The following is a 24,760-nucleotide window of genomic DNA, read 5'->3' as shown; positions in this document are numbered from 1 at the left end:
GTCACGTCACAATGTTTTGGTGTAAATTTACAAAGAAATAAGGTAATTAATAACCATTAACTCTAATTACAAAGTATTACTTACATATTAAAATTGTATTATTAATATGGCTAACTTAACCCAACCTTACTTAAGTTATAATTGTTATAGTAGCATTATTTCCCAGAAACTGTTTCTGTACAAAATTATTATATTATGAATCTATCTTAAGTGCTTGTGAACCAACTTAGCTTTGTACTCAGTGTCACCCATCTACTAATCGTAACTAAATGCTTAGTCCCTATAAGTTCATCAACGAATACTCAGTTCTTCATTATGGCTAGGTTTATTTTAGTTTCCGTTTGATATCAAATTATTCAGTCTTGGAAATAGGGTATGAATTAACTATGTGGTATAGAATTTGTGTTATACACGTAACTTTCCTGTTTTATTGTGGAAAAAAATTTCTAAAGATGGTTTTGCTTGGTGTATGTACAGTTTTCAATAGATTTATTGTAAGAATGATTTTATTTCACACCAAAATCTACATAATTGAATATAAGGAAAGGAAAAACCAATAATATTTAATAATAAACAATTTTTAATCATTGGGTTACTCTTGCAGTATGTACTAGCCCACTTTGTGAAACTACAGTGATGAAATTATTAGGATTCAAAGGACTATACGAGAATAGGTGACCAGATATAACCATATCAATGCCCGATTATACAAGGTCAATGTATACTTCGATATTATTTATTCCTATTGTACTTTGTGATAAAAACTACCTGTAAAAATATTTTATGAAAATCACACAATCCTAGAGCACAGACATCTCACAACTGTGTGACAAGATTGGAATATCTTAAAATCGTATCAATAAAACATTTTTGCAGGAAATAAAGTCAAAATATTTGAAAAACTTTTGCATAAAAAAACTTATATTTTGTCTTGTGTTGAATTATTATGGCCGAATTTGGCGTCTTAAGTTATGAAGAAAGGTCGTAATATCAAGGCGTCATAAGAGATTGGTAATCATACTTTGCTGTTGGGACATCTGAACTACAATGCGTTATCGTTGTCATGACGGGGCGAAATGAGATCCGTGATCGACCCGACTGAGGAGTACCACTTGAACTGCTGTGCCGACACCTACCACACCCCAGAGGTCTTGCTGTCGTTCTGGTGCGTCCAGGGCACCGCGGGGTACATGGCTTCCGCGTTGACGTTCAACCACGTGCCCAGGTCTCGCAGCAACTGCTGGAAGATCGGTGTGATGGTGCCTTCCTTCGTCGGCCCCACGTTGATCAGTATGTTGCCTGCGCACACACGCAACACACGCTCAGCTTCGCTGTTCAGGTGCTGAGTTGTTGCCTACATGTCACCTGGCACAGGTATCCACATTTAACTTGAGTCTTGCTGAACAATATAAATGTGTTGCACACAGTGAAAATGAGTGATGGGTCAGATAAACTTTTTTTTTAATCCACGTCTCAAATTCTAATCTTAAAGTGTACCTCGAATCTACCTCTCAAATCCATATATCGGTCTTCAAGGGTCAAAAATAAAACAATGTCCATTAAATAAAAAAATATTAACTATGGTGTTAAAACATTCATTTCTTTACATGTTTATTTCATGAACTGAGTTTCTAGAATAAATACATTATCATAACTGTGTTACAATAATTACAAATTAAAAGAACAATATTTTGGGGACAGGATCCGTATGAAGAAAAACACAAATACGTACATACACCCACAGTAAAACCAGTTGTTAATCCCTTCAATACAACACCTCTCTATTATGACCTTGTTCCCGGGAACAGTGACGGACGATGGTACATAGTAACAATGGGGTTTTACTGTACTAAACTTCAAAGTTGTCAGTGTTGCATTTTTGAATTTACAGCTTTTCCACCAATCTTTTTCTGAAATTCTTTCCCTTGAATATTAAAATTTTCAAATAATAAAGTGTCTATGGTATTCGAGAGGTTCAAGGAATTTAACTGCCCATTTCTAATTTGATGTTTAAAAAAAATATATTATTTGGCAATGAGATAGTAATATTTTAACAAGTTGATAGGAAATGAATTAAGGAGTAACTGCAGAAAATTTTCAAGGCAATGATGTTAAAACAAATTAGTCCAAAAACACAACACAACATGAGGTTATGATGCAAACCGAATGTTCACAATCTGTTTACATAAAGATAAGCACTATCTGACAACACCGTCTCCCTGATATCAACGAGTTTGTTGACTCTGTCTAAAATCGCAGGCACAAGCAGAACAGGCCACTTTTAATCGATGCTCTTGCCAATACGTAAACAAATATCTCAAACACACTCAATAAATACATATTTGTGAAGATCATGCCACATGTGCTCACAATGGCTCAAAGTAGGGCAGGGGTGTACCTAACTGACTACAATTGGCACTTTTTAATCCTTGATTCTGTGATCCAGAACTGATCCAGCTGCTCGCGTCCAGATTTGTTCCATGATTCATGTTTTGTGGTGGATTAAATGTTAGGCGGTCAGAAGTAAAAATATAAGAGAAATGAGGCCAGTTTGGAGGCTTTCAGGCTTGTTTTCTATTTTTAAAAAAATTGTTAAGTCATTTACCATAACGTGCTACATTGCAGCAGAAATTTTAGAGTACACATGTATATCTTTGGGACCAAACAAATTTCCTTTGCTAACAAACAGCTTCATAATATGATTTATATTATAAACATTTAAATAAAGACTATGTTGTGTCACTTACACCGCTATTATTGTAACCGCTTCATATCACGTTTGCACAATCTTATAACTGTGAAATGTGTACAACAAAAGAGCAGCTAATAACAATTTGTTTTGAATTTAATTGTGAGTATATAATTTTTTTTTTACATTTCCCCTGATACTGTATTTTTGATCATCCAGCACTGCCATGTTTAAATAGTTACTACTGTACAAATGTTTGCAATATGCTGGGAGTGGGCCTGGCTTGTTGCTCGACGTGTCGCAGCTGTTGCCGGCTCTAGTATCCGAGGCAGACACCCACACGCCCCTCGACACTCGTGGCTCCGGCGGTGTCTACCAGAGAGGACCATGCCGGGCGTCACCCCGCCCAGGCATCCTCTGTTGTACCGGGTACCGTAAATGGTGAAAGGGCTGAACCTGCAGGCAACGGCAGATGAGGGTTAGACTACCGAGCCGTCATGACCGGCAGGTCCCAAAGGCCCTTCAGCATGAAGAGCCAATAGCTCACGGTCAAAGAAGAAGAGTGGGCTACGTCGCTCGTGCCGATGGCATGCGAACCAGGTGAACCCAGGACCTTCGGGCACTGGGAGTCTGTGGGAATCCGAGGAGCCCGAGGTGGCAACACAGTCTCTAACCTACAAGAGTCACGGGAGGTGGCAGTAGTGAGGTGAATGGATCAGACTGTGTCTCTCGGAGGCACTCTGGCCCGAGCTGCGACACAGCTCCGGTGCCTGGTGGCCTCCACTGGGAGGCTGAGGAGTCCCAGCAGTCAACTATCTGGTTAGCCGAGCGGTGGTGACAACGCTGAGATGGGTTGCCACAACCTCCTTGGATGTGATCAAATGGCTTATCGATTGCCCACATCTACGGGGGGCCCAGGGCAGTAAAGGCAAAAGCCTAGGAGCTCTGGAGTACATGTGTATGTATGCAAGCATGCCTATGAAAGGGTCAGACCTGTCTTTTTTAACGTACAATATTATTTGTACTCAGCGCGTCAGCAGCCACAGCGAGGCTGTAAGAGACGGCAAACACTCGGCTACACGGGACAGGTGCACCAAGAAAAGAACGGGCCTAAATCAATCAAAACTCAATAATTCAAACCTGAAGGGAACTCAATTTTAACACTCTGTAGGAACAAGGTACGGATTAAAATTGCCAAATAAACTAAACCTTTAAATTTATATAATTTCTACAGTAAATTTCAATTAAATTACAAAGAGTTTTTCTCAATTCAGGCACAACAGGCCTAAATGTCCTTCAGAAAATAGGAAACTTGTATATAATATATACAGTTCCAAATGCCATCCTTTTATTTAGTGGTGGTAAAAAGCCACTTTAAAAGAAAGGTTTTCATTTTATTTACTGTGCTATCTACATCATTTGGAATCTATGTTTATTTTCATACCTTTTTTTTTCCCATCCTACACTGAAATAGATGGCATCAACATTATTATATTTGTAACTTCACAGTGTTTATTTTTACCTACCTGTAATGTTTATAAAAAATAATAATATTCAAAAATGCATGTAATTGCTTACCAGTGGGATTAAAACAACTTTTTGTTACGTAACTACCCTATTTTGTATACACAAACTGATTAGCATTGATTATTGTAATGCCTATGTAACTTACAGATACTGGGAAAACACTTTGTGCATTAACAAGGTTTTTATTAATGAGGTTTCACTATACTTCCAGTTTATTGTTGTTCTGCCACTCCGAACATTCTTGTCAACACGCTCTTTGAAACAGCATACTCTCAAAGGCTTATGGAAACAAAATTAACCATGGAAAAAAATTTATAAACATTTAAATGCTTATTTCATTAGAATTATTTAGTAATATAAGTAGCTAATGAAAAATGTAAGTTGATAAGTAATGATTCAAGTGTTACACTTAGTGCCGGTATCAGTTCATTGCACTGATGAAAGTTCAAGTGATAGTTAAAACATTTTTTTTATATAAAAAAAATTGAGATAACAGCATTATCAACAGAAGATAACTTTTTTTTAAGCCATCATGTTTAGTACCACTGAATATCTGTTATTCTACAGGGTGTTATTAGTTTTTAGCATTCATGGCTTTATAAGACCTTGTTTCACGCCCATGCGGTGTTCACAGCCGGGTCTTACCTCACTTCCTTGTCATGACTAATGAGTAGAGACCTGCAAAATTCACGGATTCATTGTCCTCTAGGATAGACTCCACAGTCCATTAAATACTCGTGGAAATGACACCTGTTCATTGGCTACTGACGCGTGAGGCGTCTCAACTAGACTGTCCGTAATTCGGCACTTTCTTGGTTTAGTGTTTCCCATTGGCTCACAGTTCCCTGGATAAAATGTGGGCCAATCACAGACATGGTACGAAGGTATAGTTGTTTTTAAGCTAGCCTATCGCGAAATGAATCCGCGAATTTTGCATGTCTCTACTAGTGAGCATCGAACAAGCAAGGAGGAGGAGGAGGTATGGCCATGTCTAGAGAATAGGGAATGACAGGATGCCTAGGAAAATGATAAGAGCCGACAGTTAAAAGGGTGTAGGAGAGAAAGAGGAGACTGGAACAGAGTGAATAATGAGAAATGGGGAAGGGATGGAGAGAGATGGAGGCTTTGCTGACACGGCCACAGGCTGGAAGCAGTTCGTGAATTTAATAACTGGTAATTCAGGGATTCCCCCTGTAAATTTATTTCAATAGCATCATGCATTTCTCGTTGGATCACAAATTTTCTCACCACATATTTAATAAATACTGTTTCTGAGCTGTAAAAAATCACACAAGTGATCATAATAATTAACTTTTATGTGACATTTCACCACTAACTGGTTGAGAAAATTTTGACTAAACATAAAATGCAAGAGAGCTATAAGCATAAATTTACAGGAAAGTTTTTATCATAACGGTAATGGACAATAAAATGAAATTATCAACATGATGCAAACCTGAGCTAGGGCCCGCCTACCCGTACACACACAGTGCGCGTATCTTCAGAAAAAACCACGTGATTTAAAAATCGCTCAAGATATCAGAGTGGGTCTTTTTAACAAAAAAAAAAATTAAGAATATGATGAGGGTAAATGAGTAGTTGTTTTAAAACAGTATTTTAGGAGAGTGAAAGTGGCTAAACCACATGTTTTCAGAATAATGTTTTATTATATATGAAATGCCTGGTACAGATTCTTGAAAGCACTCGCTGAACTTGCATTACACCTTTATCTTAATTTCTCCACCATCTAACATTATGGTCACCGCTCAAATCTCACAGTTACCCTAAGCACGACGAGAAGACTGCGCGCCAGTCCAGAGGAGACACCGCGCTAAAAGCACCAGCGAGCGTCACGCTTATCATCCCGCCTCGCCGACACACATACAACCCTGATGAGGTGGGCCCCTTAAGAAGCTCAGCTCAATCTAGTTCTCCAGCTCTAGTGTCCTTTTTTGCAACCAAAATTGGTGTATGATTTCACCATTTGGTACAATGTTACGCTGAAAGACTCGAAAATGTGCAAAATATACTTTTTTGATATATTGCTCCAATATTTTCAAATTATTCCATTGGAGACCGGTGTTGTTGGTAAATTTTTATTTAAGAAACTAGACCTGAAAATTTGGCAATGATTACTGTAAATACTCATAAACACAGTACAAATTTCAAAAACGACATATACAAATTTTTTTTTTAAATATTTAAGCATCAAAATTCTTTTGACTCTGGGCAGAAAATGTCTTAACTTAAAGCTTTACAAGTCAAAATTACAGTAACTGCTTTGTAACTTCCACTTGTCAGGTCAATGTCAGCGTCTGTGTATTATCACCTATTAGTGTCAAAAGCAGCTCATGCATTAGCGAGAGTAGTGGTAACTAAAATTCTACTGACACGTGAATATACAAGTATTGTCTAGTTACAGACACCATTAAAACCTTTTAATTATAAAAAAATTATGGGGATGTTTTTTTAAATAAAAATCTCTCAATATACATATTTAACTTTTCTGAAAATACATCTGTGGCATAAAAGTAACTAAACCACAAGTTAAAAAAGAATTGTAAGTGCTAATTAGATGTAAAAAAAAAAGTGTAAGTAGGGAGGTACACTTAGTGTACTGACAGGCCAATAAACCAAATAACACCAAAATTCAAGTTAATAAACCATAAAGCACCGACATAAATAAAATAATGACACTAAAAATCTTATTCAACTAAAAATTAACTGTAATGACAAATAAGTAATCTTTTAAAAATTAAATTTAATGAAATTTTAGCATGAAGTTTGTACCACAATTTATGTAAAATTTTCATAAAATAGTTTGTAAAGGTTACTTTTTTAATCTTGCAACTGTAACTACTGTAGTAGTTAACTCATTTTTACATTACAACATTATAACAAATAAAAACAATAACACCGAAATTCCCCATTTTAAAAATGAGATTGGCCTGGAAATAAAACCCTAAATCTTGTCTCTAGCTATAAATCATGCAAATCAATATTCAGTGATGTTTCTGCACCTTAAATAATGATAAATAAATGTTTGACAGGAATTCACGTGCACAAAGGCTTCAGGTTACAATGGGTTCCGGTCCACTCGGGGGCCGAATGACGCTCGCTGCTGCAAGCCCCCTCCCCTTTCCCCAGCTTGGTTCACGAGCACCTCGTCTGTCTGGAGACTCCTTGGAGCCGGCAAGAATCCCAGAGCTGCCTTCCCTTCGAGTGTACGGGCACAATCACACGAGTAACACAATGCAGCTTCAACAAGTCGAGAAACAATGATGTACTAATGTCCGCGCATAGGCGTACCCAGGGGGGGTGTTTTGGGGGTTCAAACTCCCCCCCCCCTCCCCAAAGTCTTGGCGACCCTTCCCATCTCAACGGCAACTCCGGACCTTTTCTTGCTTAAGAAGATTAAAATCCTATTATCTGCGGAACACCATATCTCAGGACAGACTGAATGGATTGGCCTTACTGAATGTCCACTACAACATCCACATCGACCCAGAGAATGTGGTTACTGAATTTGCCAAAAAAAATAGAAGAATTCTTCTGTAAAAAGTTTGTAAGCTTAAAAAAGTTTATTATAAACAATTATTTTTTGGTGTTTATGGAGTTTTTCTTCAAAAATCAGAAGCCTATCTGGAAGAACCCCCACCCCCCCCACCCCCCGAAAAAAAAAAACCTGGGTACGCCTATCTATGTGTCCGTGAAGTATATGAACACACACCGAAATGTCTGCCAACTCCGAGTGAATCATTTTCTCAACTTCCTAGTTTCATTAACAATCAATTTCCCACAATTTTTTAAATACCACAGGGTCATTTCTTTATACAGATTACATAATAAAAAAATAGGTCGACTAAACACAAGAGCAAACTGTTTTTTATGGTAAAAAGCGAAAATCCTTTTCAGAGATAATTTACGTATTTAATTGCATAATGTCCGCAATCGCATAATGTCCGCACAATTCTTTTTAAATACTTTAAATGTAATTTTTTTTTAAATCCGCACTAGACAAAGCAACCTTGGCCACCCCTGAAAGGCACAGTAACGGGATGGAAATTTACCGACGCAGTCAACAATGCTTTGACCTTGAGTTGTTCATTCCTCCGGAGCGGTCGCTGAGAGGGTAATGTAGCGTGGTGAAACCGTCCGCACTCAGAAACTCGCACTCTACTGCGCAGCTGCCTGCGACATCACGCGAGTGAGAGAAGAAAGAAAAAATTAGTGCCGTCCTCCACTAATCGCCGGCACCCAATTATCTCGACACCTGTCACATTTCTCACATTCGCTGCGGAGGGTCGCTAGTCACTAGTGCTTTGCGAAGTAGTGTGCCGCCGTTAATATCTTTCAACTGGGCCGAGGGAAGGGTGCCAATTTTACGAAGCAGCAATTTTACTAATGCAATCAGTGTAACCGTGAGCATACGTAAAATCAGGGTACTAGTAAACTAATTATGAGAGAACAATTTTTTTACTCTACAGAAAACGTAAAATTTTGAGGAAAAATTTTTTTTTTCGGACTTCACCTCATAATGTCCGCACCCCATTTTTTTGTCAAAAAAGTAGCCATATTACTGCGGACAATATGCGAGTAAATACGGTATATTTAATGTGTGACCATAAACTTGAAACAGGCAGGTGCGGAGGATTCCAACGGCTAGAACTGGTGGCCTGATCACGAACACTCACCGCCGCAGCTGACGGTCTCTACCACGGTCGTGATGAGCTCGTGCGTGGTGAGGTAGTCCGACAGCTTGGCGTTGCGCCGGTACCCCCACGAGTGCTTGTCCAGCGTCATGCAGTTCTCCCACTTGTGCTTCACCAGCACGCCTGCCAACCACCGACACTCGCACTGCACCACTCTGCTCAGCTCCGCTCCGCCACGCGGCTGCAGTGACACCGCAGGAACAACACCACTCTCACGTACAAGAGAAACTCATTTCAGACCGAGGAAACAACATAAAAAATCAAAATTTGCTATTAAGCACATATTTAAATAATTTTTACGTTGTATTAAAGTTTTCATCATCATTTGAGACTTCCATCTAAAAAATTTTTCTACGTGACTAGGAAATGATTTTTCATTTCTCTTATAAAAGTGATTTTGTTATTGTCATTTATTTAAATTATGAGATTCTAACGCACAATCATAGAATGATTTACACACTATCTTAATAAAAAACATTCATTATCAAAAATATATTGATCACACTAACATGTAGCGCTATGTCGTAAAAGAATTTAGCATCAAAACAAAATTAAAATCATTATAAAAATCCAGCAACAAGCAAAACTAGTCATTTTTTTCTCGGTCAGAAATGATGAAAAATTAACATAACAATAGATGATTTATTAATTTAGTCACACATGATTTTGTACTTATCTTCACCCACCAATCAAGAAATTAACTGTTCTGCATAAAAATACTGGAAAAAAAAATCTTATCAATAGCTACTAAAAAAATAATTTGTTCCCAGGGTACACAATAAAGAGGGTTTTTTTTTGTTTTTTTTTTAATTTTATGGAAATATAATGTTGCACACTCAAAACCAAAAATTTGAACTTTGAGCATGTTTATATATTTTAGTATTGTGTCTCACAAGCTACAACTACAAACTGTGGTGATATAAACCAGAACAGAAGTGATGCCCATGTTACAGAGATGTAGGCATGAAGTGATTGTTTATTGTTAAAAATAAGCGAGGTTAAAACTACAGAAATCACCCACACCACAGTGGGCGAACTATTGGACAGGAGAGATGTACAGTGCTCATGATGACAGAAACACTTGTTTGATACTCCTTAACTAGAACCACTGACAAACGATCAAAAACAATCTGACAAACAATAACATGGCAGAAATGAAAAAGTGTCAGATAAACCAAATGCAATAGGAGACAAAGCAATAACTACCTAGATTTTGAAGGCATTCTTATCTTAAGTTATAAACTATGTCCCACGGACATACGTCATTACTGGTCCACACTGTACGTCACAGAAAAACCACAAGAATGAACAAGAAAGAAACACAGTTCCTGAAACATCGCAAAAATGTACTGTGTTCGTTTGTGTCATCGTTGTTGTTCAGAATATTTGTTTGGTTTCATCGCTGGTTTTTTCCCCTATGCGTCGCTGTGCTGTCATCATGTCCAGACATCTGTTTTGCACTATCACTGCATTCATCTGTTTCTCATTGTGTTGTCCTAGGTTGTCGTTTAACTCTAAATGTCACTTATTGTCGTGAGCCTACTGTTTGTCTGTGGTGCGATATTTTTTTCCAACTAATTCCATCCACTGAATTCCTTCTGATGCTGTCACATTGGCAGATTTTGGCTTGTTTATTCATCATTCTTGTTCATTCCTGTGGTTTCTCTACGACACAGTTGGAACCAGTAATGGTCACGACTGTTGGTTCACACCCAGTGCTGACGACGTGCGGATAGAGGGGAATAACGCACCCGGGTTGTAGCGGTCCGTGCAGGTGTAGAAGTCGCCGTGCTTGCAGGGCACGTCCTTGCCCCAGCGGTCGTTCACCACCACCGTGTCCCGCACGGGACTCTCGTTGTAGAGCCAGGCGACGAACTCGGTGGAGTTCCAGTAGCTGTCGGGGGCCTCCCAGTCCCCGTCCGACCAGATCACCTCCGGCTGGTACGTGTTCACCTGCGCGACCCCACACCGCGCCACCCTCTCACTCCACTGCTTCTATACTACCTGCAGCGGCTGTACTGAATCAGGGTGGCTAGTGTAATGCTTCGGGATCATTCAAGTCGAGCCTTGGGTTGGTGATGTTCTTTGTTTCAGCCCGACCGCAAACGCAAACAAAGAAACATTTGTGATTCCTAGCATCGCTATAGTACCAGCTCCTTGACGCCGTTTTCCTTTTCCTCCTTTTTGTTATTTCGTTGCTCGTAGTAACACCTTACGATACCACTCACAAATGACAAAATGCTCAGGTTTTAAGTTCCAAAGACCTTTTTTTATTTTTATTCACAACGGAACACAAACCCAAGCTTCTTCATCACTCTCCACCACCATTGTTATCTCTCTCTCTTTTTTTTTTTAAAAAAAAACAAACAAAACAAACCAAAAACACGTCTGGCCACACCAACCTTCTCAATCTAAATTCTCTTGCACCACATCTTACTCCACCAAATTTCCCAACAAATAAAAACACCTTCCAGGTACAAAAAAAACACATAAAGAAAACCCTTAGTCCGGGAGTGCAAACACTTCACACTAGCAAGTTTGTGATGGAAAATTCCCTGACCGTACCAGGTTTGGTAAAAAATATTCCCTGGCAACTGATATCACTTAATCGCAAACAACCATCAAAAATTCAAAATTCAAAATAGCAACTTGTCTGCTCACCACACTTCACTGTTGCAGCAGGCCGCTATAAATTATTTCATCGCAGTACTGTCCGTACCACTGGAGTCAATGTGTGTGGTCGAAGTGATTGTGTGGGTACTGGTACAGGTATCCAACATATTTAAAATGCAAGATTAATACACCAATAATGACCACTGTGATTATAACATATGAAATCAGGAAAAAAATAATATAAAACTATAACATGTAGATAACCAAATAGTATGTACCCATTACCATCAAATCACATGAATACAACCACTAGGCAAACTCTTGAATTTTAGATTAGTACCTTAATTTTTCTAAAGTAAACTTCAGTAACTAAGACTTCAACTTCAAAGCAAAATTGTAATCCCAGTACAACAAACTAATATCTAGCTAGCCACTGTAAGAAGCTATGTAGAACTACGGCCAAGAAAGCAGTGAACTCACCAGTTCGTAGAGTTCGGGCATTGTCTTGTCTTTGGCGAAAATTTGCGACAAAAAGCCAGACGCCTTATCCTGCAAGTAGAGGGGATTGTACCACTCGTACAGTGAGTGATACAAACCAAACTTCAAACTTGTTTTATAACGAATTGATTTCATAAGGTCTCCTGAAAAGAAAAAATCAAATGTTATATTATTGTGGTCAACTAACAAAATTTATAACTCTACTTCAAGAGTAAGGTTTGTACACTGTAGGTAAAGAACACTTATGCCCAATTTTACTAAACAATTTTAAGGTACAACTGCTATCTAAATAAAACAGTATTAGTGTCAAATAAAGAAAACCAAATATGTGTAAATAAACCTGAAAATCTTGTCTTCCCTTACAAAGTTGAAAACAAAGGGAAGCAAACCCGCGGATCAACTAACCAATCACATAACAGAACCAGAAATATGACCATTAACGTAATAATGTTGGAAAAAACATTGTTCTCTGAAAGTCTGGAAAGACACATCAGACCACCTCAAGGTTGGTTCTAATGGGTTGGTAAGGTTGCGCCCAGCTAAGTTCTAGTTCATTGCTGCGCCTACGCACTGGGTTTTCCCAACAACGCACTAACTCACTGGCGACAGTGTGTCGCACCCATGTCCCGTCTCTCTTTTCCTTTCTTTTTAACCTTTTAAAATGTACAGCCTCACTAACCAGAATATGCTTCAAAATTGTACAATGTTATTAATATATTAAGTTAATCTTAACGGTCCAAGCAAAATAGAGAAAATAATAAAAAATTAACATTAAACTTTGTGTAAAACCAAACCAAAAATAATAATTGATATTTAAGCACAAACAAAATACCTTAAATTCCTATGCACAACAGAAGAAACCTGAGTATAAATTAATTATGAAACATGAAGAAAACATCAGTGACATACCACACTCTCAGGTACAGTGTTATTAGTAGCAGTGGGGTGGGAATTATGCTAAGATGTTACAAAATAAACTTTAAACAAAACAAAATTTGCTCTCCGAAAAATTTTCAACTTATTAATAAATGAAATATTTTCTTTCCTATAAAACTTACCTAAAAGATCACGTTTTGGCCCAACATCCATTGCATTCCAACTGAAGGAAAAAGCTGAAGGCCATAATGTATAGCCTTCATGATGCTTACTTGTCAGGACCACATATCTGCAACACAATTTCAAATATATAAATCACTGTTTCATAAATACTACAAGACAGTTTGATACACGTATTAAAAATAACATGTAGATCTTATGACCACAATTAAAGGGGCATTTATGTATGCATTTAAGCCTGTCTACTGAGAAAAAGTGCTAAGCAAAGTAGTAAAACTATAGGAATCTTCTCTAGGGAAGGAAGAACAGCTGTCACTGTTTTGTGTTTATATCTGCTCACTAAAGAACCCTCAAATGATTCATATAAACCTGTTACGAAATACACACATTTTATTTTGTCCACACATCTGTCATAAATTTCATGACATGCTGGTACAATGGCAATATAAAGCATTTGGAACTTGATTACAAAGTGAATATAGGACAAAAACTAATGCTTAAAGTTAAGTTAAATTCTAGAAGACCACTTTCTCAATACTTAAACGGTATACGAGCATAAACAAAAAAAAGTGTTTACAAAAAAATCTAAGGGCTTTGAAAGCCACTTCAAATGACCTGCCAAGAAGTCACATGCAACTTTCCATAATACACATATGATTGAGCAACATTCAAACAATTTCCTTGCTACAGAAAAAAAATATTACAATAGAGAGATAATATTTGCTCATGAGCTACACGACAGTAACAAGCAAACACTAGACAGGGACAATCAAATGCTCCTACTAAACACAATGAACAAGGGGCCTTAGAAACCAGTCGCCCTTACACTGGACGGAACGCAAATTGCCTTCAAGGCAAAAACAAGGAATGATCGCCCACAAAAGAGTGGTAGAAAATTTCTATGACTAAGCAAAATACACAATGCAAACAGGAGATCAAGAATGAGTTCCACACACCTGCGTGCGTAAACTAATGATAGCTTAAAAGTACACCCATCCCTCACTTAGCAAGTCTTCAAATTACGCAAATTCACTTAGTGCAACGTTAATTTTACTGCCCCAGTCTTGAAAAGCACGTCTGTAAATTTCAGTTAGCACGAAATCGCCACGTTAAGTCTGCTTCAACTCTATAAACAACAGATGTACTGAGGCCTTCAGTTAGCCATACAAGGGGGGAAGAAACGCGCACAGGTCTGACTAGGCTATCGACTGTTGTACAAACATCAGCTATGACAAGTTAAGTTGTGGCTATGGAGAGTAATGGACCAAATGTTTTTACATCCACGCGTATGCTGCCAGAGCCATACAGTTGTCGCCCGACCACAAACCGGGCCGTGATGAACTTCAGTCTAGCCGGTGACAGGGAACCCCCACGCACAATACAAATTGGAAAAAGGCTGCTATGAATTAACGTTTTGTGGCTTCCTGCACTGTTGTTTTTTCAGGGCTTTTTCATGACCAGTCCTTCAATTTCATTAATTTTCGCCACCTTCGTGACCTTTGGACACCATATTTCAAAAGTACACATTGGCATGGCTTAGTTACACACTGGCAAGATTAGGATCATAAGGAAAACATTAGGATCATAAGGAAAGCATTAGGATCATAAGGAAAGCGTCATGTGACCGTAATGGTGTAATCAGCAATTAAAGTCGTATTTTTTCTGACATCAATTAAGTTTTGGTTTTGTTGATGACACTTTTAAATAGCATTTTAACAAGTAAATGTTTGTAACATAAGTAATTTAAACATTTGATTTAGTCCCAGAACATTAAGACTGCAGTTGTCATCTTAAGTAGATACTCTTAAAATATATCAATAAGATAATAACCAAATTGACACGATTGTATAAAGGGTACATGTATTGATAGTTTTGGGTTGTCAACTAATATTAATTAGAGGTGTCAATCATTTGTGATAATCTTGTATTGAAGTTGTTAAGGATAGTTACTTAAAGATTATTGGCAAAAAAACACTTCATCATTATCACATAACAAGACTTTGTTTTAAATTATATTATCTGGTTATTAAAAGTTATTGTTGATTTCCTATTATAGTTTATTAAGTAAACCTGGCACATACATTCAGTCAGATTTATTTCATTAAATAACTAAATATTTAGATAATTAAAATAATATATTATGTCTTCATAAAGTGAAGCCTTTAAAACACCACATGGTATTCCTTATCTTCGGCAATGTTGAGTGCAGCTACAAATTAAAGCTTATCTTTGCAAAAGTTGCAGACTGATAAGATTTATCAATGCAAAGATGATTATGTGTTTATATAAAAGTATAGCAAACAAAAACAATTAAGCAAAAAAAATAACAATAATAATTTGTGTTTTTGTCTTTTAGGTTTTTTTGTAGTTTTCTTCTACAGACATATGTGTGCTTTGCAATGGCGTATGTCCAAAAGCTTACATCAAGTCATGCACTCCCATTGCACAAATCTTTCAAAGATAATCCCAGTGGTCCTGTTTCCACATACTATTTTAACATTCTATTTTTGGGAGAGTGAAACAGGCTAAAATGTGTGCTTTCAGAATTTTTTGGCATGAAACATCTGGTACCGATATTGGAAAAAAACTCAAGGGACTTGCATGACACTATTAGCTTTGTTTCTCCGCCAAATAATGTTATGGTTGTTGCTCAAATCTCATTGCTGCCCTATGCATGAAGCGAAGACATAGCCTTGCGCTTAGAGACAATACTACGCAAGAAGCACCAGCGAGCATCCAGCTTATCCTGCCTTGTTAACACAAACATACTCTGCCTTTTACCCGATCCAGAACCTTCGAATCAAAGCTTGTTTGTTGCCGGTGCACTGTGTACCTTATCTCAAAGGCAAAGATAAACTGTCACTCTATCAGTGAGCATCAAAGTGGAAAGTTTTTTCTATGAGCACAAACATTTGTGACATTAATTACTAAACTCTGTGCTAGAGATCATGATATCTCCATGAGCTCATATATATATATACATATATATATAGACACACACACATACACACACACCGTTTTAGGTAATCTGTTAGTATAAAAAGTACTGAGATAATTATTCCTATTCTGCATATCTATTTGAAGAATTAACAAACACAAAATTAACAGATATAGGTATTACAAAAAAAAATTGTATCATTGAATGAAAGTGCACTGAAAAACTTTTTCATACAGAATACTTTTATAATCCAATGAACTATTCAAAAAAGGAGGTTCTCAATTCATCTGTGTGTGTGTGTGCACGTGCGTGTGTGTGTATATATATATATGTTTTATTTATGTATGTTTGAGCATAACTTCTTTGTTTATAAACCGATTTTAATTATTCTTTTTGTGTTGGGTTCAATATAGCTTCAAGGTGGTCCCATTTTAATGTATATGTTTTTGGACCTTGTACTTCAAAGATACACCAGGGAACTCCTCAAAATCAAATATAAATGTATAGTGATTGACATTTGTTAGGTTTATGACAATCCCAAAACAAGGTGGGTACCTAACTATGGTCAAGGAGATGATGGACTAGACTTTTGAAGGTTAACGACAAACAGCACGAATGTGTAGACTGAGTTATTATGGATATTATGACAATACTATAGGTACCTTAACATAAAACTAATAAGAACACATCGGAACTCTTAAGCATAAATAACAGCATTGATTAATTGTGTGTGGATTATGTAAATTTAATATATGTTATAAGTAAAAAGGGTAACATTTTATAATTATATAATGTCAATTATAGGTCAAAGTTAGACTTTGCAATGGTATCGTTCCTGACAATGCTCTTTCGTAGTGAGGCCTACTAATAATTTATTTGATTCTAAATCAGATAATTCTAGTTCTTCCAAGGTTTTCACGTCTTTGACAGGAGGCAGTTGCGTAATGTCACCAAAGAGTAAGAAGTTAACTCCGGCAAACTTTTTTTTATTTTTTTTTAATTCTTGTAGGTACATAAATGGATAATTCTCAAATTCTTGTAGGAAACCATTGAAATTTCGTAAATAACTAGCCAATTTATATGGTGCCAATTGTATCTCTCTTGTTGAAGCTTCTGTCCAGTCAAACATATAAATGTCATAGTGTTGTCGTTTTAGATAGGAAGTAAAAATATAGAATGCAGTCTTGCCAAATATATTTTGGGCAGGTTAAGGATGTAACTTCCATAAATTTTGGTTTGAGTAATACATGTGGCTAATTCGTGTGGTACAGTAACAACTCCCATCTTATTCCAATAAGATTGAGGCAGAACTTTACGTTTTTAATAGTATTTGAGTATCGAGAACACGTCACTATTCTATCGACCAAAATTCTAATTTTTACGCAAATTAACACGCTGTTGCAGATTATGTAGATCCTAACATATTTCAGAACGGTGTGCAGCTTGTCTTAAATTATTTAATTAACCGTCCCTTTCTTCTTAAGTTTCACTAAGCACCCTCTGTGAGGAATAATTACGTAATGGTCTTAATTGTTATGATGGCTGCTCATTAGATTCATGGGCGAGCCAATAATGAATCAAATTTTAACAATGAGCACGTTCTTGTTAGTAATTTACTTGTTTGTATTCGAAGAATTTATTTAGTAAATTTTATGTTTGTTAAAGAACTTGTATTTTATTTCTCGAACCTGTCACATTTGTGTTATTTATAATTTAATTACCTTTTTTGCAGTGACCAAGTACTGAACCAAGACAGGAACCGATTGAATCTATCATTATTTTAATAAGTGTTTTTGTAAGTTTTTTTTTTTTTTAATTTTTTCCAATATATATGATAATAAGTACGAATTTCCAAGATAGCGCCCAAATTTCAAGATGGCGGGTGCAACAGTAATAATAAATTATTATTGTACTCTAGCAAGTAAAACTTAAACTAATATGATGGTATCGCACTCTTGCAGACAAAAACAAATGGTGGCCTCCAGCAGACGAAAACAAGATCGGGAGGTCAATCTGCCAGCAGCTTCCGTGGAAGAAGGTTGTGTCGTCATTTTTTTTTTTGCCCTTTCCAGGTTCGAACCACAGACTTCATTACGTAAGTGCGTTTTTTAAATAATATTTTATTAAATTTTAATTAATGAAATTATTTATAAATTTTACATTTTTTCCCCATTAAAATTTGATAATAATTATGGATTTTCAAAATGGCGGTCATGAGGTCATAAACCAAGATGGCGAAGTGTTTTATATGATTTTTTTTATTAATTTTAATATTTTTTTCCGACTATCTAGCATAAAAATCATGGATTAGCAAGATGGCGACTGTAATGGAAATTGCAGCGGTTAGGTCAAAATTGAAAATGGCAGGTGTGATGTAAGAAATTTTTATTTTTTTTTAAATTTTTATTAAGTCTCTTTTTAATATTTTTTATTTAATCAATTACATTTTTACTCTTGCCGGCAATCAAACTGAGGACCGAAATTGATTAAGTAATTAAACATTTGAAGTAAGCAATTTTTTTAAAATATTTTTTGGAATTTTTTCAAAATTTTTTGGTCAAAAATTAAAGAAATTTAATTCTATCATCAAGGTCATCCAAGATAGCCAACAGACACTTGGTGCAACTTTTTGTTGGGTAATTTAAGCCTCTTTGAGGAATTTCGGTTCTTTCTAAGGTAAAAGTATTTTGAAGTTTTTTGAATTCTGAATTTTTGATGATTAAACCAGGAAATTTTCCCTCAAAAATTGGAATTTTTCCCTTAAAATAGGGAGATTTTTTTTTAGGAATTATTAATCATTTTTGAGGAATTTTGAAGGTCAATGTCATCCAAGATGGCTGCCATGACGTCACAATCCAAGATGGCGGTCAGCAACTGGCACCTCAGCCAGAAGCCACACACAGGAGCCCCCTAATCATACTACTACCACATTTCTCCTTGCGGTGCTGGCAGTGTGTCACATACAGAGCTGTTGGCCTGTGCACGCGTCGTAGTGTCCGTAATCCCGCGCCTTGGTCACGCCCGGTTGACACAGGCATTGTGTTCCGAGACAGTTCCTGCCTACACACGCATATCTGCTCCCGCTCCCAGTGCATGCTCTCCTCCCCTTTCCCCCTGTCTCTCTTGTCCTTCCGCCTCCACTTGGGCCCCTGGGGATATGTCCTCAGTTCACGACACCTCTGTGCTTGATCCAGGCACAACATCACAACTAGTTCAGTATCGCAAAGAAAAGTGCATGTCACACTACGCTGTGCTGTACTTGGTATTCTGACCACTGTACTCTAACAGGGACACTGCTTGCCTCGTGTGAACCAGCCTTTACAATATGTGAAGTTAAATTAATATGAAACAATCTACCTATACGTTGGAAAAATATGTAAATAAAACACAAATTCTAATTTTTGTTTAGTGCGAATAAATATTAAATTTGAAGCACTGAAATAAGAACTTAAAGAGTATTTTGTAATTATAAAATCTTCATGCTAACAATTTGCTTGAACTTTTTTTTTCAGGTGCCTCATCATTTTACAAATTGCTTCATAATTGGTACAAAATAATCAGTTGCATCCGATAAAGCTGCACTAACAATCCTGCTAACAGTAATTAGTACCTAGTATTTACATATCAGTGTATCAATTACAATTTTTTCTATGTAAAAATTTGCAGGACTCACACATGTCTAGAACATGAGACCCATGTCAATGTTTGTTTCGATACATGAGCGAGAAGCGAAAAGGAGACATTGAGGAGACCTTCCGAATGAGACATTCCAAAAGCGAACCAATTACAGCTAGCCTACCTCGCCCCAGAATTCTCGAATATCTCCGCCCACTCGTCAGGATCGAAGAACTCCGCGGTGAACTGAGGGGCAAAGTCCTGGTACGTGAATCCTGGAGGATAGTTCCTCTCCATGAACTCCACGTAAGCACTCGTATTGTCTGAAAGCACACCACATGACATCACTCTCAACAAAGTACAGTAAAAGTTTTATTAACCTTCGCGTCCGGACCAGGGGTATTGAGATAAAGTAATCTGCTGTCGCTTCGATATTTTGGGAGTTATATTAGAGAAAAAGGCCTTTAGTAATTTGAGTATTCTTGGTTGCTCATCCCTAGCGGGTTTTAGCACACAGTTGAATGCAGACTGCATAGTACGTTTAATGTGCACATGCAACATTTTTTTATAATGATGTGGTCCTGATTTTCAATTGGTATGTAAAGGTTTGAGATGGCGATTGAAGAGTGAGATGATGATTACATTTACTTTAAGAATTTTGGAAGTAAAATTTTGGAAGTAAACATGGCTCAGTTAATATCATACGTAGCGATGTGGAGATTGTTGCAAAAGATGTTCAGTGTAGAATGGTCGCAAAGAGTCTAGGAACACAATGACAAACTTGAGTGGCATACTGCTTGTTGTTTAATTTGTCAGGGTACGGTTGTCCTCAGGAATTTGTAATATTGTTACGTGTTCTAAATTTTCATGTTCTGTATAAAAGACAGTAATAAGGTTCACACAAAGGGAGGAGTATTGCAGGATGATGGTTTCAATCAAATAGATACAATCGGTTTTGATTGCAACAAAAATGTTTATAACGTAAAGAAAAACAGCAATGTTGATGGTTCATAACTGTATTATTAGTGTTTGTACGTAACTATTGTTTGCTGTTTTTTTTTTTCATAAGCTTGTGATTACTTCAAGTTCCTTATATAAAGCCAGGAGCTTGATATAAAAGTATATGTTGTAAAATACATTTTGCTGTTTGATAAGAAGAGATATTTTCAAGAATATTAAACTGAAACGAAAGTTAATGGTTGTTGGTCAGTTACTACTACACTGATAATCTTGTTCATCCTTTAAAACAAACATTCCAGAATTTCTAGCATTTCTTCTAACCTTCTTTTAATTTGTAATCAGTACGTGACCCCCCGATTATGTATTGAGTATTGGGTACAGCACTTAGCTTTTTCAGGCCAAAATTTTTTATTTGACAGCCAAAAAGTCAAACAACTGATAGGTGGACGAATGTTCATCAGCAGGGCATCAGCACCTTCATTGGGGCACGGAAATCAGTGTGGATCAGTATGGTAGCCAGCAGGCACGTCGGTGAATTGGAGCAGTGTCTTGGTAATGTTATCTAGGACAGGAGTGCGTCCAATAACAAGCAGATGAAAATTTAAAACAGCATATTTCTACTTCCTTGCACTGTTTCAAATTATTCTGTTAAATGGTACAGCCATAATAGGACATCAGGATCAGGGATGTCTCTCATTGAAAACAGTCTCGGCTACGGTATTCAAGCACAAAACACATTTTGGTCAGTACATTTACACTACAGATAATAATAACTTTATACCATCCTTTAAGCTGAAAATAACATCAAATATTCATCTGGGCTGTGTCACTGCAGAGGCGAACATAAAATGGTTAGTTACACAAGAAGTTCTTGAAAATATCTAACGGAGCTCTATATTATAGTTAGAAATAAACTAAAGACCTAAATAAATCCATTTGCAGGTGTTCGTCTTTAATTTGGAATTGCGCCCATACTGCAGACAATTACCAAAATGTGAAAGTTTCTGAGCGGTTGTAATTTATTAGGAAGGTGACTTATTTAATGTGTCTCCACATTCCGCAAATTGGTGATTTATTTTATAAATATATGTCCCCGAGGTTTGATTTTCTCACGTTTTACTGATTCTGGAAAAAAAAAATAATAATTTTGTTTGTTTTAAAAAGTTACTTTAATTAAATGTAATAAATATTTAATAAATAATTTATATAGCTGACCTGACATAACCTTCTGTTCATACATTACAATATTTTTAATGTAGCCAACCCGACTGGCCGTATTTGTAGTATTTCAAATGTAATTAAACTAAACTCAGGACTGGGCTACAGTTGCTACAGCGAAGCACAGCGTACATGCACGAAAGTTAAATATACACAAACAGATAGTAGCTGTGAGACGTATTGGAAAACGGCACATTTGTGTTTAAAAAAAACCATACACAGTGCGGACAATTGTGGAACTTCTAACTTTGTGCTGTGTGCTGTGCAAAGATTTCTGTTCATGGCCAATCAGCAGACACTATGTCAGCCGCATAGTAGCTAAGAATTGATTGATGATTGTTACACTTGCCATCTATGAATTTCAATGATATTAAGTGAAATTAATTTTAATTTTATTTGAGAGGCAATGCTATGTAGTTAATCATTCATTGTGATTAAAAACTAAATATTGTGATTAAAAACTAAATGGAGACATTAAATGATTTCGTTAAACAACGGCATAATAAAGTAACAGATCACAAAATTCAAACATCTAAAACTTAAAATTTTTCCAGGAGCAAATGAGAGGAAACACCAGTTTAATGTTTCCAACTTCCGTACTGTGTACAAATGTAGATTCAACTTAAAGCCTATGCGTGTGCAATTGTAATATCTAAATGCTATTCACCTACTATTCCAAATCAAGCCTAGGCTTAACTTAACCTAACTTAACCTACCATTAAAACATTAAATACTTGAAATATCGCACTGCCCTTTTACTGAATGATTAGAAAATATAGAACAAAAAAATACAAATTTTAATTTTTATGACGCTTACCTTTCCAATTTTTCCAGAACCATTCCGATCCAAAACTTGGAACAGAAAATACACCCCAATGAACAAAAATTCCTATTTTGGCATTTTGATACCAATCAGGAAGAGGCCTCGAGTCCAAACTTTCCCAAGTAGGTTCATATTTTGTTCCGATGGCATTTATGGTTACGTAATTATCATTCGATAAACACAAGGCTATATAAATGTTGCTGAATATGAAAGCTAATACGTAGCTCAATTGCACAATATACATTTCGTGAATCCAAAGATCCGAAGAAGATGGGTTTTCAGAGAACCCACGTTTACCGGAGCCAAAATTATGCATTTGGACAGCAACAGCAACATACACACACATACATTGTGGCCATGACAGTTTTCACGTTTCAAAAACATTTACCCAAAAATAAAATAGACAAAATGTAAGCCAAAATACAACTACGAAGTCATAAAGGCAAAACGTAAGGCTAGTTAATAATATTTTTAAAAAATGCATTTTTAAACGTAATGTTAAAATTATTTAAAAGTCAAACATGATATATATTTCAAAAACTGGCATTATATTATAACAACTCCAGGACCAATACCAAGTATTGGCCGAACATCAGCCATGTACCAAATGAAAGCTGTAACATTTCTTAACAAAATATACTGTTCAGAATTTTTGTCTGGGCCGACACTTTTAATGCCGACGGACAGCAACAAGATCGCGCGCCCTGTTTTCCTTGCAGGCAATAACTTCACCCGCCCATTACAGGACCTGAAAAAAACCATTTTATTTCTCCGTTTAAAACTGAAATATATAAATCCAACTACAAGGTCCTAAACGCAAGATAAGATGCTGTGTATTTAACTAAAAAAAATAGTATTTATTAATAGTATTCTTTAAATTATATAAGATCAAAGAAGGTACATATTTCAAAAACCTGCATTTTATAAAAACGACTCCAGGACTCATACCAAGTATTGGCCGAACATCAGCCATGTACCAAATGAAAGCTGTCACCTTACTTAACAAAATATACTGTTCAGAATTTTTGTCTGGGCCGACAGTTTTAATGCCGACGGACAGCAACAAGTTCGCGCGCTTAGTTTTACTTGCAGGCAATAGCTTCACCCGCCCATTACAGGACCTGAAAAAACCATTTTATTTCTCTGTTTAAAACTGAAATATAAAATTCGACCTACAAGGTCCAAAACGCAAGATATGGCGCTTTGTATTTAATTTAAAAACTTAGTATTTGTTAATAATATTATTAAAATTATTTAAGGTCAAATAAGTTACATATTTCAAAAAACTTGCATTATATTAAAATGACTCCAGAACTCATACCAAGTATTGGCCGAACATCAGCCATATACCAAATGAAAGCTGTCACCTTACTTAACAAAATATACTGTTCAGAATTTTTGTCTGGGCCGACACTTTTAATGCCGACGGACAGCAACAAGATCGCGCGCCCAGTTTTACTTGCAGGCAATAACTTCACCCGCCCATTACAGGACCTGAAAAAACCATTTTATTTATCTGTTTAAAACTGAAATTTAAAAATCCACCTACAATATACTAAACGAAAGATATGGCGCTTTGTATTTAATTTAAAAACTTAGTATTTGTTAATAGTATTATTAAAATTATTTAAGGTCGAAAAAGGTACATATTTCAAAAACTTACTTTATATTAAAACGACTCCAGGACTCATACCAAGTATTGGCCGAACATCAGCCATGTACCAAATGAAAGCTGTCACCTTACTTAACAAAATATACTGTTCAGAATTTTTGTCTGGGCCGACAGTTTTAATGCCGACGGACAGCAACAAGTTCGCGCGCTTAGTTTTACTTGCAGGCAATAGCTTCACCCGCCCATTACAGGACCTGAAAAAACCATTTTATTTCTCTGTTTAAAACTGAAATATAAAATTCGACCTACAAGGTCCAAAACGCAAGATATGGCGCTTTGTATTTAATTTAAAAACTTAGTATTTGTTAATAATATTATTAAAATTATTTAAGGTCAAATAAGTTACATATTTCAAAAAACTTGCATTATATTAAAATGACTCCAGAACTCATACCAAGTATTGGCCGAACATCAGCCATATACCAAATGAAAGCTGTCA

At 36.4% G+C, this 24,760-nt stretch overlaps 1 protein-coding gene across 1 annotated transcript in view; it reads right to left on the bottom strand.

The window, feature by feature from the left end:
- Window positions 1–23,031, bottom strand: part of LOC134541415 (alpha-L-fucosidase-like) — a 29,938-nt gene extending 6,907 nt beyond the window's left edge. Inside the window, exons 1-7 of the mRNA XM_063384855.1 lie at window positions 22,644–23,031; window positions 19,833–19,971; window positions 13,098–13,204; window positions 12,022–12,182; window positions 10,680–10,881; window positions 8,911–9,051; window positions 1,137–1,299 (exon numbers count right to left, since the gene is read on the bottom strand). Coding sequence (XP_063240925.1) covers window positions 1,137–1,299; window positions 8,911–9,051; window positions 10,680–10,881; window positions 12,022–12,182; window positions 13,098–13,204; window positions 19,833–19,971; window positions 22,644–22,995 — 1,265 coding nt within the window. The 5' untranslated portion in view covers window positions 22,996–23,031. The remainder of the gene's footprint in view (window positions 1–1,136; window positions 1,300–8,910; window positions 9,052–10,679; window positions 10,882–12,021; window positions 12,183–13,097; window positions 13,205–19,832; window positions 19,972–22,643) is intronic.
- Between the last annotated feature and the right edge of the window lie 1,729 nt (window positions 23,032–24,760).

This window comes from Bacillus rossius, chromosome 18, assembly GCF_032445375.1.
Source record: "Bacillus rossius redtenbacheri isolate Brsri chromosome 18, Brsri_v3, whole genome shotgun sequence".
Classification (NCBI taxonomy): Eukaryota; Metazoa; Arthropoda; class Insecta; order Phasmatodea; family Bacillidae; genus Bacillus; species Bacillus rossius.
Note: the sequence above shows the minus strand (reverse complement) of the source record. Positions and strands in the feature narration are given on the sequence as shown.